The sequence below is a fragment of the Condylura cristata genome, unplaced genomic scaffold (genome assembly GCF_000260355.1).
Source record: "Condylura cristata isolate star-nosed mole 26May11 unplaced genomic scaffold, ConCri1.0 scaffold00028, whole genome shotgun sequence".
NCBI lineage: Eukaryota > Metazoa > Chordata > Mammalia > Eulipotyphla > Talpidae > Condylura > Condylura cristata.
In genome coordinates this window covers 3,848,364-3,864,642 of record NW_004567129.1, presented here as the reverse complement: position 1 = coordinate 3,864,642, position 16,279 = coordinate 3,848,364, and the positions used below count along the sequence as shown (strand labels likewise).

Sequence of the window (16,279 nt, the reverse complement as noted above, 5' to 3'; positions counted from 1 at the left end):
AGTGATTGTTTTCAACAAAAGGAAGAAAAGTTACTATTTTTTATCAGTACTCAATAACCAATGGATTTAAATTGTCACATTGTTGGTTTTAAACGTAAACTTGCTGGTAGCTGTGGTCATCAGCAGTATTCTTTTTTTCCGGAAACTGTTGTTGGGTAGGAGTGTGCCGCTCCCACCTTATGGACTGGGATATCAAAACAGGAGGCCCCTGCCCTCCCACTAACTTGCACATAACTAACTCTTGTGGGGCTTTTTTTTTTTTTTTTAAACCTATCAAATATATTCTGTTTTCTGTAAACCACATGATTCTTCTTTCTGGTTTAAAAAAAATTTTTTTTTTTTAGTTGAAGCACATGCTAAGCTTGGAGAGCCCTTCAGTGTTATATGAAATAAAATATAAGGGATATATTGTTCAGAATTTGTAGCTATTTCATCATATACAAGATGACACTGTCAACAGACACAGTTGATTCTAAAACTCAACCTAATATCAGAAGTGTGAACTATGAAAAAATAATATATCTTAGAATAGATGGAATGCAGATTGTTCTCAGTTAGGGAGAATACTGACTGTTCCAAAGAGATTTTTAAGAATTCCGAGTCCTCATGTTGTATTCTGGTTTGTGAAAGTGCCTTTACCACTCATGAGGGTAAATTGCATGTGTGTCTCCAGTGGACAGTTAGATACATGCAAAGCCATTTTCAGACTTCCAGAAGGTCAGGAGACATAATTTACAGAGGAGATTAACTTCGGTATAGTGAATTCTTTTTGAATTATGAAATAGCACCAATTAAAGAAGGTATATATGTAGCATTGGCTTTTAAGACTCTTAAGTTAGTTGTGAATTTTTTAAAGGCTTCAGTTTTCAAGAAGAAATAATGCTTTTATTATCTGTGTAGGTCTGTTCTTAACTAACGGGATGCTTACTGACCACTTTCTTTCTGTCCAGGACCAGAATACCAGAGAATTGAGTTTGGTGTTAATGAAGTAATTGGCCCCAACGACACTTTATCAAGAACGCCCAACTACAGTATTTCAAGCACATTGAATCCTCAGGCCCCTGAATTTATTCTTAGTTGCACAACTTCCAAAAAGACTGCTGCTGACGTAGATAAAGGCGTGAACTGCAGCTCCGTGGACTGCCAGTACCCACATTCCAACCTGGTGTTGGACGGCGGATCTAGTGCTGAGGGGGATGTGCTGGAAAATGACGGTGTTTCAGGGGGTCTGGGACAAAGGGAGCGTAAAAAGAAGAAGAAGCGCCCGCCTGGGTATTACAGTTACTTGAAAGATGGCGGCGAGGGTGGTGTTTCCACGGAGGCTCTGGTCAATGGTCATGCCAATCCAGCAGTCCCGAACAGCACAGGCACAGAGGATGTGGAAATGATGCACCACATGCCCCCGTCGGTGTCCCCCAGAACTTGTAGCAGCCCTCAGGACTCCACGGGCTTCGTCAGTGACACTGTGCCTGGTGGTTCTTTCCCCGGAGCCCTTGATGGTGGCACCAGGACTGCAGGGCAGCCTGAGGGCTGCCACAGGGCTGACTGTGAACAATCCTGCCTCCCTGCAGAGGCTGGCGGGGACAGCCTGTTGAGGACAGCTGTGACTCAGCCTTGTGTTGGGACCGATACAACCGAAAACCTTGGAGTTTCTAACGGACAAATACTTGAATCCTCGGGCCAGGGCTCAGCTGCCAATGGGGTGGTGTCGCACCCTGTGGAGAGCATGGACTCAGACCTGGTGAAAGCCGACAGCTCGTGCTCTCCTGCTGACCCCCAGGTCTCCTCTGCAGGCACCCTGCCTGGCAGTCAGCCTGCCAAGTCTTGGGCCAGTCTGTTTCATGATTCTAAGCCTGCTTCCTCCTTGCCGGTGGCTTCTGTGGAAACTAAATATCCCCCTCCTGCCACTTCTCCCATGGTCCCTGAAAAGCAGGTTGAAGTCAAAGAAGGGCTTGTTCCAGTTTCAGAGGATCCTGTAGCCATAAAGATCGCAGGTATAGTTCAAAAGGTGCAGGTCAAAAGTGAAGATGGGGGCAAATTTCATCACCTGTTGAATAGGTTTTTGAGATGGTCTAGGCTTCTATGCAAAGCAAAAGTAGATGATCTGTGTGTTAATAGGAGTTTCTAGAACAGGCCTGTGCCTTAACTGTAATCTGAAAGTTAGACAATAATGTAATCAAAATGGGAAGGCATGTGTCGTACCTTAAACCTGAAAAGTACATGTCTATTCACATTCCTTTCCTGTTGACAAACTATTTCTATTTCTTGCCTTTGATCAAGTAATTCAGCTCCATTGTTGGACTCTGCAGTGGGCCTGTGCTGCCTGTAATAGCTGTCTCATATTTTGCTATCACCCTTGATGTGCTCTCACTTCACACTGCTTTTCTCTATTCTTAAGATAAAGCATCTTGGGTTGGTTCTTCTTGATGCTTATTTTGGATTGAGTAAGTAGATTTTATTATGTTTTGGTGCACTAAGTCAGCTCTTAACAGGAAAAGAAAAGTTAAGGAGCCAACTCACAATAACAGCGGAAGGTTGCACAATTCAAAGCTGTGTTTCATGTTGCAGCAGGTCGAAGCATGGGGAGTGGCTTGTCTCAACCTCAAACTTAGCTAAGCTTGTTTCCAGGACTTGTAGCCCGTTCTTCAGGCTCTTGCTGGTTAGTGATTGGAACAGACTGTCTCATTCAGGTTCCTGCAGTGTTTTCTTATCTAGCCTGTGGAGCCCCAATAGTATTCACCATGAGCATGCTGCAGGATAAGCTGCTGATGCACCAGCTTTCATGAAAAGTCAGATGCCATCAAATATAAGCACTTTTTATGGTAGTGGGATGATGGCAGTTGATGTTAAAAACAAAGTCTTTTATTTCTTATGAAAGATACAATGTTTTGAATAATCTTGGTGACTGGAGTTCCATTAAAAATGAGATTTTTTTTTTTAAAGATTTATTTATTTGTGCATACAGAACTGGGGTACAGGCCAGAGGCTCAGGGGCGGTGAGAGGCTTCACCAGAGACAGAGCAGGGAACAGAACAGGCAGATCGATGAAGTACACTGCTGAGGGGAGCAGCGGGCGGGTCAGGAGAGGTCTGCCACACCATGTGGTCACCTCCGGGGCAGGCAGGAATCGAACTCATGGAAGCAGCTTTAGATTCTCAGTGCTGTGCTTTAACCCGCTGTGCCACCAGGGAGGGCCAAAAAAATGAGATTTTTTAAAAAAGTAAAAAGATAAGTGATTGGCCAGTCATCATTTCACATGTATTTTTTAATCTTTTAAAAGCCAGGGGACCACTATAACTTTGAGAACATAGTAGAGGCCTCTATGTAGATTTTAAAGTCAAGTTTCTTTTTATTTAACCTTCAAGTCTTTAGAATTTCCAATGAGAATTGCATGGCAGTATACATTTTAAAATGTGTGTGAATTCAATGCTGTGAAAGTTTGTAATTACACTTTTCATCTTAAAAATTATGTCACAAGGACAAAACTTCCATTTCTGGGAATTTTTTGCTATCTTTATTTAAAATAAGAATGGCTTTGTTTTAAAACTCTGTGGTCATGTTACTGTGAAGGTTGCTGTGTTGCTAATACACACATGCCAAGCACGTGGGCCTGCCTTGTAAGGGCACGCTGTGGGCCGCCGGCCCGGGAGGCAGCGCCTGCGTCACCCGAGGAGCTATTCCTGCCTTGACACAGCGGTCCTCCTTCCTCAGCAGGCTTCTCCGTCTGGCTGTGCCTAGTCCTGTCATAAAGGTGTTTAAATTATTTGAACAGGTGTAATTCCTTTTAAAACACTTCTTTCTTTTGAGTTAAAACTTAGAAATAGATGGTGTAATTGTGGACAGTTTTCAGTATTCCTGTAAAATAGTACAGGGGTAGTAGTTAGAAGGTGGTGTTAGATTCCCTTCCTGGCCTCCCCTGTCATATTCTCCCACATGGGTATTTGCTTTACTAAAAACAATGTAACACACTCAGTTTGTTCGAGTCAGACCCACTACACTAACTCCTGTGACTGGAGCGACTCCTGGTGCAGCCCCCTCTGGAAACTGCGTTAGACGTGCAGTTCTCGCTCCCTTCGAAGAGCTGTTGGCTGTGGGTGTCACAGAACCTGACTTGCACTGGAGTCTAACCGGCTCTACGAGGAGAGTCCTTTTTATGTTTGTCATCAACTTTTGGGGAAGAGGGAGAAGGAAACAGTTCAGAGGTCAGTACCTTTCTTTTTGAATTCTTTGAATAATACCCACAGCCATTTTTTGATCTCAGGGCTCTTTATTTGGATGTTTACATTTCTAGACCACTGGTGCTATCATTAAGCCTGTGTTTAATAGATACACACTAAATTTTGAATGAGCACAAGTGAAATACCACTTTGGGAAGGGAGACTGCTGTGAGCAAAGAATGACTGGCCTCCGGCTCCTGACTGCTTGGGCCCAGTGCCTGTGACTCCAGGGGCTCTGCATTCCCCTCGGCGCAGCGCCAACTTCATGGTGTAGATGTTGTTGACACGTTGCTCTACTACTGGCTGTTTCTTCTTAACTGTAAACTCTTATTTAAGGAGATAGGAAGAGAGCATTTATGCTGAAACAAATAAATACATCCCCAATCCTGTAGGAAGTATGAATCTAAACAAAAAAGGGCTGGAGGGAGTCAATGTGTCAGGGAGGGTGTATTTCCATTTTCCAGTAGAAATAGCTGAGCCAGCTGGTGAGAATAAGAAAAAAACCTGAATAGCTTCTAATTGAAAATGGTTGCAAAACTTTAAGCAATACCCATGTTCAGCTGTCAGTGGACAGACCAATGACACTGGTGATCTGTGCACCGGCTCCCTCCGTTAGCACACGTGGTCGAGAGTGAGCAGCGGGTGCTTTGAATTAAACATACTCTCTTCATGAATGGTCAACTTTTCCTGGATATTTTATAAGGAACACTGTCATACTCCAAGTCTGTATTCTGTCAAATGCTTTTTAATACAGCTGTTTTGTATATTGTGTCTTACTTTTTAAAATTATGTGTTAGTGTATTTTATTTTAAAGAAGAGTAAATAATGGTGGGCAAGGAGAGAGACAAGCCAAGTGCCCAAATAAAGTGAGTTAAAGTTCTGGTAAGTGAGAATTAGGTAAACTGAAGTCTGAGCTCAAAAAGTTGTTCTATGAGGAAATTGAAGTGTAGCTGGTAATAGCATTTATTACGACTTTTAGTCAGGACTTGTTTAATACATGGTTTTGCACAGTGGTTTTATTCCTAAAATTATTGCTGGAGAGAGCAGCAAGAAGGTCATCACAAGTGAAATCAGTTCATTTGTGAGGGAAACCCCATGTGCCTATTTACTTTAAATGTAAACAAAAATGTATTCTATGATTGAACCTTGTTTTGGTGGTTTATAGATCATATTTATACGTTTTTCCCTTGGGAAATGATTTCTCAAATATTTTACATTTCCTCTGAAGTTCTCTAAAGTTAGTGGGGGTCTGGCATGAGCTAAGAGCACCTGTTTGCAAAAATTCACTGGTGTGGGTTGAGAGAGAAGTCCACACTTAATTCGATATGTATAATGTCCTGGCTTAATATTTGTGTCTATTTTGTAGAACTAATTTGTGACCCCTCCACTTGTGAAAGCTAAGGTGATTTTATAGCCAGTGTATAGTGGTGGATTTCTGTCACTTTGCTGTCCTTGACCAGATCAGGTAACCAAGATCAAATGTACTCTTCCAAGTGAGGAAAAGAAAGGCATTTGGATAATGTTCTGGACAGTTAGGAAGACGATAAAGTGTTGATTATAGGACCAAAGAGTCCCTGAAAGTCAGCACCTAGTATTTGCATGGGGTTAACATGGTAATATGACACTTAAATGGAGATTTGCTGCATATAATGTATGTAAAAATAATCATAGCTGACATTGACTTCCAAGTTTGCCCTGGTAGTTTAGAAGCCATCGTGTTTGATGGCTTGTGGCAACATGTGAACTACTATTGATCTGTCTGTCTTGAAATACAGGAAAGGATATTCAGCACCCAGTTTTCCTGTCTATCAGCAAATTCCATCAGAAAGTTGAATGTTCATTCAGCCTCTTGATCTTTGAGCTTTTTCAGAAGTGATAGGGAGTCCTTCTGGCATGGATACTCTTCCGGGCCGCGCCCCTGGCTCGTGTATGCAGGGTGGATGGGGGGCACGTCTACAGCTTCTAGCCCCGTGGGTCTGAGCGGTGCCAACAATGGTGAAGCAAAAGGCCTTGTGGGGAAAGGTGGTCATTACAGTCAGCTTGCGATTATTTGCCCTAAGTGAAAATAGATGACCGACGGTGATGGCTCAGACATGCGGATAGTTTACAGTTTCTCTCTCCTTGGTGGCTGCCTGCCCTGGTTCTGGTTCTTATGACTCTAATTAGATATGAATAATCATGAATTTAAGGCTGGGAATGGACATGGTGAATTTAATTAACAGAACCAAGAGTGATACCAAAAAATCAAAAGGAGTATTAATTAATATTGGTATTAATTAATTGGTTGCAAGTCATAAATAATTGACTTATGAATTCTAGCAATAAATTGCCTTTAACAGGACGTGGTAGCTGAGCGGTGCCTGCCTGCGCTGCTGCTGGTGTGTGGTCCAGCGCTCCATGGTCACAGAGGTCACTAAACCTAGAGACACACTACACCTCTACTTGTTTGGGTATTTGGGGTGTTTTTTGCTTTCCTCCCTCACCACTTGGTTTTTAAGAGAAAACCCTAGACAATAAGATAGTTAATTTTTTATAGCCTTTTTGTTTGAAATGGAACTTAATAATCACAAAATGTCTAAAACTTAATTTTAGAAACGTAATTTTTCTGAAAGTGGTTGGTTCTTTCAGACTCTCCCCATAAAGTCATTTCCTTTTCCCTCTTCTTCCCACCTCCATTAGCTCTTGATTTTCTCTTGTGGCCAACAGTGTTGGTAATGAGCTGGTCATGCTGCTGGGCTTCCCTGCAGTTACTTTGCTATCACTTAGCCTCACAGTTGTTGCATTTGCAGGCGGGAGTAGAGCGGTATGCCCAGGTGGCATGCTGGATGAAGTAGTAGAGCTAGGGAGTGAACCCTGTCTTCTGGGCCCTGCCCTGAGTCGTCTGCTCCCCAGGGGGCTCCTGTAGGCTTTGTGACTGTGTTGAATCGACCTGTAAAGTCTGCTGGTGATTTCCAGCAAACATGAGTAGAGCTGTTTGCCTCCACATGTTCAATTCCCCCTCACCTCAGTGTAATCAGTACTTAGAGTATGCCACCCACAGTCGAGGCCAGTGAGTAATTACCGGCGGGCCTAGCCTCGAGTGTTCTGACCAATTTGATAAGGAGTGAACAGTAAGTCATAAATCATTTCCCACAGGGGTTTGGGGGCAGGAGATGAGGTCCAAGGTCACCAAAGGGGAAGGGTGGAAGCAGGCTGGTCCTATGGATGAGGAGGCCTGTTGGCAGCGTGAGAGTCTTGTCTTTAATGTGTTTCCTATCCTGGGGAGAGACGTGAGGCTAACTTATAGTAGCTCTGGTGGCCTCAGCTCCAGAGAGTAGTGTATAGGATCATTGGAAGAAACCTCACAACAGAATGACATTGTATTTTATTACTATTATTATTTTTAAAAGGTTTATTTATACATACAAAAACTGGGGGTACAGGCCAGAGGTGTGGGGAGTGAGCCAAATCACCATAGACAGAATGGGAAGCAAAACAGACACATGTACTGAAATACACTGCTGAGGGGAGCAGTGGACCAGACAGGAGAGGTCTGCTGGCACCATGTGGGTCAGCTCCTTGGTGGGCTGGGGATCAAATTTGTGCTGCAATGGCTGGTGTTAGCTTGATAGTGCTGTGTCTTTAACCCCTGCACCACCAGGGAGGGCCGAAACATTTTAGGTTGTGGAAGATTGCCACATTTTTTATCTGCAATACTAGCAGTTTTTTCCAAGTCTGAAAACTTTTTTTTGACCTACAAGCATATTGTGTCAGAGGACCTTTTTAGAGAGTTCTTCTTCAAGGGAAGTGAATTCAGTCTGTTCTCTACTAACTGTTCATATCTCCTGTGGTTGTATTTTGTGTTTCCAGTGTGTATATTTGCTTTTTTAATTTTGTAGGAACTGCTGCTTGACCAAATGTGTCATTACTTGCAGCTATTGAAACAGCCACTAGGTGGTGGTGAAGGGCTAGAACTTAGACTTGTGGACGCACCTGTTAATTGACTATTCTGTAAAATTTTAGTCAGCCAGAGGTCACAGCCAAGCTGGCTTTGACTCAGGGAATGGTTGACAGAGAAACTAAAGGTTTCAACCTGTATGTGTTTGCAGGTCAGTGCTGGAAAGAAGCTAGCCAGCAGTTGGGGTATATGACATTAGATGTATTCTCTGAGTCTGTGGGGGTGAACTTACTCATGGTGTGCAGATTTTGCTGGGCTCACTGAGGACCTTGAAGAGATGCATGGTCTAGTGGAGCTTGGGCTGTTGGGTTTGGGGCATTTTTGTATCTGCTTCCTCTTTGAGAATGGAGTTAGCCTTGTCATACTTCATAGTCTAGCAAGATAGGAATTCAGGTATATTTGAATCTATAAAATGATGATGACTTGGAAGAGAAGTTTCAGCTAGAAGCTGTATGCCTTACACAGATCATTTTTTCCCTTTCCTCTGTTGTCCCTTTTATAGGAATGAATTTCCTGCTGCCCTCCCACCCCCCATCTCTGCCCTTACCCCCAGCCTACCAGATCATCAGCCTAGGTGAGGCTGCCCCTTTCTAGCTTCCTCCTATAATTCTGTCAGCCCTCAGTGACTCTGATCTGCCGTACTCCTCAGCCAGGCTTCTCGACGGCTTGCTGCTGTGCTGTCTCCTCTCACTTCCCTTCTTGAGGCCCAGAGCTGCCTGTGCCTGAACTAATGAATGTCAGGGGCTCTTCCCACTTCCCGTTAGCTGTGTTTGGGCTCCATGTGTCTGGTACCCCTCCTGCTGTGTGTACTGTCAGAATCCTGTTCCAGCTGAGCTGCAGATGCTCACATGCTGCTGGTGTGTGCAGGGGCCTGCTGCCAGCTGTCCTGCGAGCACAAGGACTCCGATGGCTGCAGTGGTCTGGGCACTTGGCATCAGCATCGAGACAAACCATTTCTCCTGTTGTGCGCCTTTCGCGATGGATGACACCCCTCCCAGCCAGACACGGCCTGTGTTGTAGCCATGTGCTCTGGCCCCTCTTGTTCCTGCAGTACTTGCTTGGCGCGGGCACCCGACCTGGACTGGTGCACACACTGCTTCCGGCTATGGATCCTGTTGCTGTGCTTCCAGGGCCTATTGCCCCGCAGGCTTAGCGAACTTCACCAACTTCACCAACGTCCCTGAGGCCAGGAGGCAGTTGATTTGGGGTCTTAGAGTTGTATAAAAAGAGGATTCTTGTTTTTAGATCTAAAACTACTGAAACAAAGATTCAACGGTATCGTGTTAAGAGTTCATTGGGAAGTGGGAGTTGGTGCTTATTTGAAAATGCAGTTGTTGTAATTATATTAAGTAATTGCTTTTTTGTGGCACACACTGGAAATGTGTTGGGATCCTGGGGCAAGTGGGGAAATCTGTTGGAAGCAGAGCTTAAGCCTGGGTGGTGGGAGGCAACATTTGAAGCCTTAGAGGAAAAGACTTTTAAAGCAGGGCCTTCTATTGAGAGGCTGCACTTGGGCTTTGCTGTCAGTGCAGTCTGGTGACTCCCCCAATTACTGCCCCTCTAGTCCCTTGTTTCCTTAAAGCTATCAAGTGTGGCTGAGAACAGTGTCTGCAGGGGTCTGGGAACAACAAGCATCTGCAGGTAAAGGTCCTGGTGTGACTGGCAGCAGCTGTGCCAGGGTCTCTGGGCTGGCGGTCCCATTTTTAACCCCCTCTCTTCCCCAAACTCATGGCTTACCTGGGAGGAGAGCGGAGAGCAGCTCTGCCTCAGCCGTGTGGAACTTCATAGCAACGTGGATGTGAGTGAGCCATCCAGTTACTCTAGAAAGGGGAGGCTTTCATTTTTTGTGATGCCTTCAGTTGGTCTTGATGTCATCAGGGTGCTCACTTGGTTTTCATTCCTAGTATATATGGGTGAAGGCAGGGCATGCCCTTTCTCGCTCCTGTGTGACTCTTGGTTCAGCTTGCTGAGCCTCAAGGGAAGCGGTGAGTTCCTGCAGGGCTGAAGATCAGATGCAGCCACACAAGCAGCAGAGTAAGGCATGGGACGCTGGCCAGGTGGAGAAGGTCCCAAATGATGGCGGTCACTGGATAGAAAGTTCCAGCAAGGACAGGGGACCTGGGGACATTGTATGTGGTTTTAAAGTGAGACTGTAGAAAGGCATTGCAGCGAGGTGACTGCTGCTACCTGAAGATCCTGCAGAAGGGTGGGTATGAGCGTGAAAGGCTGGTCTCTGAATGGAACAAGGAAGTCCCACGTACAGAGCAGACCCTCCCTTGACCTTCTGATGAAAAGCACTCCTGGGTTTGCGCACAGCTGTCCCCAGAAGGAATGTCCTCACCCTTGGTAATATGTTGGGGGCTCAATAGGGATCAGACCTGGCCAAGGCTTAGGCTATGCACGGAAGCAGTGCATGGGCCTCTGTGGGAAGAAAAGTGTCAGTGGGAGGAGGCCTTCTCAGAACTGGTTTCCTCTCTACTAGAATAGAGAGTTCTGCCCCAAGGTTGTATCTCACAGGAGGAGGATAAGTAAATCACGGTGTTGGGGGAAACCATTTTTTTTTTAAACTGATTAAATATTTTGTTTCATTTGAACAATATGAAGGCAAGCATTTTAAGAAAAACATTTTGTCTTTATATTCTCTGTTTTTAGAAATACTAGACATTGTCATAATACTGGATATTGTCAGTTTGTTCCAGAGCAGTAATTTGAAGAGCTTACATTGTTTTCACAGAACATTAATTGAGACTGTGGATAAGATAAACCATTTTTAAAGCATTTTGATCATTAAATGAAGTCCATGATGTCAAATGAATGAAGCTTTAAGCACAGTGTCTTTTCTTGGATCTGTGCCTTAGTGATGGATTTGTAGCACCTGCCGTGAGGAGGGCATACAGATTTACTTCACTGTTGTTCACTAGAGACATTAACTTTTTAACTGCTTCCTCCCTCTTGCAGAGTTACTGGAAAATGTCACCCTGGTACATAAGCCAGTGTCACTGCAACCACGTGGGCTCATCAACAAGGGAAACTGGTGCTACATCAACGCTGTATCCTTCTCTGGTGCCACCCAGGCCCGCCTGCCCGGCTTCCCACTGCGGCTGCGTGCCCTTGGTTCAGCACCCACGGCAGCCAGCCTCAATTTTGAATCCAGAAACTCAGTTGCTTACATAATCTGCCTGCCTTGCTTGTAAACAGGATTTTTCCCGACCCCCCCCTGCCAGAAAAAGACTTGTTGCTCCATGAGTGACAGATTCAGGCACGTTTGCTTCTCATTAAAGTGGTCCTGAATAACAGGGCAGCATGACCTCTCTCAGCCTGGATTTCTGCTGGCATTAATTTGACTTATCTTGGTTGAATCAGGTTCCTGTAGATATACTGCTGATTGCTTGGCAAACCCGTCAATGGATATCGCGAGCGATTATCCCAGGAATGACTTGGTTTATTCCTTTTTGTGTTTACAAGTCTAAGCCTTCCAGGGCCCTTAGAGTTTGTGTGCTTGTAAGTTGAATGTGCCGTTTGAAAATTTGGAGTGTTTCACTTCCTTTACACTTTCTTACTGCTAATAATTAGACACTGCAAGCATTGGTTGCTTGTCCTCCGATGTATCACCTAATGAAGTTCATTCCTCTGTATTCAAAAGTGCAAAGGCCGTGTACGTCAACACCCATGATAGATAGCTTGTAAGTAAGGGTTTGAAGATGGGTCATGGAGGTGGGGTTTTCCTCTCTGATAACTGGAAGAATCTAGCAAAATTCTTGATTTCCAGTGGATGAACGCTAGGATTCTTCATTATTATTATTATTTTTAAATTTATGGCTCATAATTTTAATGAAAGTAAACCAGAAATGAAATTATCTGTGTTCTTTAGATCAGTTGAATAAATTATAGCATTAAAATATGTTAAACATTTATACAGGAGAGGTTTAAAAACATTCTAGCAATTATAGATAGATAGCGTTGCTTACCTCAAAATTACTATCTTCATATTAGTATTCTATGTAGCCACCAAAGCTCTTCAGTAAAAGTGTCTTTTTGTAAGAGGTACTGCTTAACTTATTTTCTTCTCATGTTTAGTGTTCGGCTAATGAATGAGTTTACTAACATGCCAGTACCTCCAAAACCAAGGCAAGGTGAGTGGAAGTGAGGTTCTGAGGCCACAGAATGGTTGGGGTTCTGCAGCCAGGCAGCTGTGTTTGGTGCATGCTTATGCTGGTCACTGTTTGATGTGGGGTGGGTAGAGAGGGGTTTACTTCTTATTCTTTTAAAACGTTTGTTTCAGTATGAAAATCTGTGTACTGTTTCCTTTGCAGCTCTTGGGGATAAAATCGTGAGGGATATTCGCCCTGGAGCTGCCTTTGAGCCCACGTATATTTATAGACTCCTGACAGTTATCAAGTCGAGCCTGTCTGAAAAGGTCTGGGTCTCCTCTGTTATTGCCAGTCAACTGCTGCCTTTGCTGGTTTCTGCTTCAAGTGCTCTGCTTCGTGGGGGTTGTGGGGAACACTTGCTGGGATGAATATAAAGTGTGTGGCACAGCTGTAAGAGCTGCGGCCGACTCGCACGTCTGTCACTGCGCAGTCAGTGCTGCTCATCCTGTCTACGTAGTGACACACTTAGCCCAAAGAGTGAAGTGTGATTGTTTCCCTGTAGTGGTCGACGAAGGTGAGGTTGTTGTCCAAGGCCACAGAGCTAGCAGTGGCTGAGCCTAGCGGGAGAGTTGGCTCCTCAGCCACCGTACTGCTGTCTTCCAGAGAGAGGTGTGTTGGGTCTGGGGCAGTGGCAGCATCTTGAAGAGCCACATCCTCCTCGTCCTCTCATGCCTTAGCTGTGACTCCCTCAGCCCCCCCCCCTTTTTTTTTAAAGATTTATTTATGCATACAGAATTGGGGTGTAGGCCAGAGGTTCAGGGGGTGAGAGGATTCACCAGAGACAGTGGGGAGCAGAACAGGCAGATTGATTGAAACACACTGCTGAGGGGAGCAGCAGGTGAGACAGGAGAGGTCTGCCGCACCATGTAGGTCACCTCCCTGGCTGGGGAGCTTATTCTTACTGAAGTGGCTGCAGTTAGCATCGTAGTGCTGTACTTAAACTGTTGCGTCACCAGGGAGGGCCCGCTTGGCTGTTTTTGTCACACATGTTGCTACTACAGGCATTTGAGCAGGCTGCTAACGGGACATCTCCTTTTCCCCTCACGGTACCATACAAGCAATTATAGTGCTATTTAGGAAAATTATTGAGATTGAGAACAAGTCAAGAAAATTTCATCCCAGTTGAGTCTAGTCTTCTTGAAGTGGCAGTGTTTTGAAGGAGGGCAGATAACCAGGTCAGTGTGGCAGGATACCACCATAATTTTTCACATGGCTCCCATAGTGGCTTTTGGTATTTGCTCAGTATTCAAATTTCCCAAGGAATGGGAAAGAGTGTTAGAAATTCAGAATTGGACTAAAAGGTGTCCAAAGAGCTCTCTGTGATGTAAGGGACTTACTGTAGTGCCTAAAAGACAAACAAGACATCAGCTGCATCTTCAGAAGCTTTTGAGATCACATAGTGGAGATAGGTGGAGAGGCGAGTTGGGGTTTCCTGTGGGGAGCCCCACTAGGATCCTGCTCAGAAGCTGTGTTCATGGATGAATGTCTTCTGAAATCGTGTTGATTTGACCAGCAGGGGCATCCAACACCCCTGGTTGGGTATTTTGCCTGAAGGATTCAAAGAACTTACTCTGTTTTCCTTATGGTTTAGTACCACAAAGGACACAGCAAAAATCAGCACAGAGCCAGGATGGGGCAGTGTCTTGAGGGAACCTCTAAGTGCAGTAGCTCAGGGCAAATGGACTTCTTCAGCTTGACATGCTGTGGCAGTACCTGTGACACGTGATCTGCCAGGGCAGTTCACGAGGGCCCAAGCCCCAGCGTTTCCCTCCAGCTCGCATGGAGCAGCAGCCAGACTTAACGGAGGGAAACTGTTATTTAGTGTAAACCACACTGTTTGTTCTGTCCATTCTGAGAGAGGTGGCACTCTCCTCCATGTTCCTGGATGCCAGCCAGTGAGTGACCTGCCCAGCAGGCAGGCCAGTCCTTAGGCTTGTCCAAGACAGTGGCCCTAGGCCTGCTGAGTCAGCTCTTTTCCTGCCTTATGGACTGTGCCAGTTTCTGCCCTCTCCACATGCTTGCTGGACATTCACACCAGGTGGCTGCTGTCCACGACTCCAGTTGCATGCCACGCAAGCAAAGCTGTCAGAGGCAGCAAATAGAATTATCAGATCCTTGGAATCCAGAGTTTTGCTCTAAAGAGTGAAATGTAAGCTAACCATGAGAAATAACAATAATAAGACAAAATCAACGTGACAGAAAAAAAAGAATCCTCATGTAGCCGTATAGTCTCTTTTGCTGCTCTGTATATATAAAGTGGTCAGGTAAATCTTTAAATCAAGAGTTTTCACATGTAATTTGAGTTCTTTCTCCCATAGCTACCCAAACTGACCTCACAGCTGAGCCTTTTTATTACAAGGTTAATGCGTATTTATTGTAGAAATTTCAGTCAGTCAGTTAAGTGTTTTGTCTATTCTCTAGCTTCCTTCACCATCTCTTTAGCCCATTCCCCATCTTAGAATTTGGGGGAAACACTTTCACATCCTATCTTGTTAAAAACCTTGTCTAAGAGCAGGCGTGGCTTGAATAGGCAGGTAGTGTGTGCCCTGCAGCCCTTGCATTGTTGCCAGTTAGAGTGAATATAATCCCGTTTCCTCTAGACTGACCTCTAGGCTGAATATAATCCCATTTCCTCTAGACTGAATATAATCCTGTTTCTTCTTTTTCAGGGCCGACAGGAAGATGCTGAGGAGTACCTAGGCTTCATTCTCAATGGGCTTCATGAGGAAATGCTCACTCTGAAGAAGCTTCTCTCCCCTACTAATGAAAGTAGGTCATGGTGTATTTGCTACCAGTTGTGTGAGGATATTTTCTTAAGTGTTATTTTTAAATAAACATCACATGCTCATATATTCAGTTCCTTTTCCTCTTGACAGTCACTTGCCCTTTAGAAATCACTTTATTTACTCATTAGGGTATGCTGTTATTTTCCCCTTAATAATGACTGTTGAATCAAAATCTACCCACAACCTCAGCTTTTTCCCTTGCGCCTTTTAAATAGAAGCATGAATAACTATACAGAATAGCTGTCAGAATAACTGGTGCAGACCCATGTTACCGCCAGGCTTGCAGCTGCTCAGTCATTATTCCTTTGTACTCCACACAACAGTGTAGGCAGCGTTTTTCCTGAATGATTCAGAGTTAACTTGTAGATAAGCTTCCTCTATCCCTGTATGCCGAGCGTGCCTGTCCTGGAGATAGGGATACTCTCCAGAGACCAGAGCCCCTTAACACATTAGGAAAATGAACTGTAATCACACGCCAAGCAATAGGTGCTCTCCAATCCATTGCTGCATCTCTCCAGTGCTCCCCCACCCCCATGTTGTCAGTCATCTGTATGTGAGTGGGGTGCAAGAGAGCTGTGCATGTCGCCTTAGGCTATGTTGATGCTGAGCACACCCAACTGCCTTTACAACTGGTACGTCTGTGTAGGTGGTTCGTGTAGTATTTTCTTTTACTTTTTGCTGTTTTGTTGTAAATAGTAGCCTAAGCAGACTGTCTACTTTTCAGAACTTAATATTTCCAATGGACCCAAAAGCCACTCAGTAAATGAAGAAGAGCAGGAAGAAGAAGGCGCAGGAAGCGAGGACGAATGGGAGCAAGTGGGCCCCAGAAATAAGACTTCAGTCACTCGCCAGGCGGATTTTGTTCAGACCCCAATCACTGGCATTTTTGGTGGACACATCAGGTTTATGCTTTTCTGGAATAATTCAGTATTTGCTGTTTTCAGGATTTGGCCAGTTTTCTAAAGGGGGGAGGTATAAGACTTGTCCTAAGTTTGGGCTCTCTGGTTTGCCTTCACATTCACCTGCTCTTCTTGGGCATCTGACACTTCTCTGCAGCCTCCACTGCTTCCTCCCTTGAAATTTTTGCCTTGAAATGTTTGCAAAGGGGCCCATCCCCAGGAGCCCACTGTCTTGGGAGCTGAATGCTCCCTCACTTCATCCCCACCTGCACCCCTCAGCACTGCTGCT

At 44.8% G+C, this 16,279-nt stretch overlaps 1 protein-coding gene across 1 annotated transcript in view; it reads left to right on the top strand.

Moving 5' to 3' along the window:
• The window catches only part of USP10 (ubiquitin specific peptidase 10), a 65,735-nt gene that overhangs the window by 38,387 nt on the left and 11,069 nt on the right, over window positions 1-16,279 (top strand). The window contains exons 4-10 of the mRNA XM_004690149.2: window positions 951-1,994; window positions 11,113-11,204; window positions 11,728-11,837; window positions 12,232-12,287; window positions 12,468-12,571; window positions 14,975-15,074; window positions 15,816-15,993. Of these exons, the coding sequence (XP_004690206.1) occupies window positions 951-1,994; window positions 11,113-11,204; window positions 11,728-11,837; window positions 12,232-12,287; window positions 12,468-12,571; window positions 14,975-15,074; window positions 15,816-15,993 (1,684 nt within the window). The remainder of the gene's footprint in view (window positions 1-950; window positions 1,995-11,112; window positions 11,205-11,727; window positions 11,838-12,231; window positions 12,288-12,467; window positions 12,572-14,974; window positions 15,075-15,815; window positions 15,994-16,279) is intronic.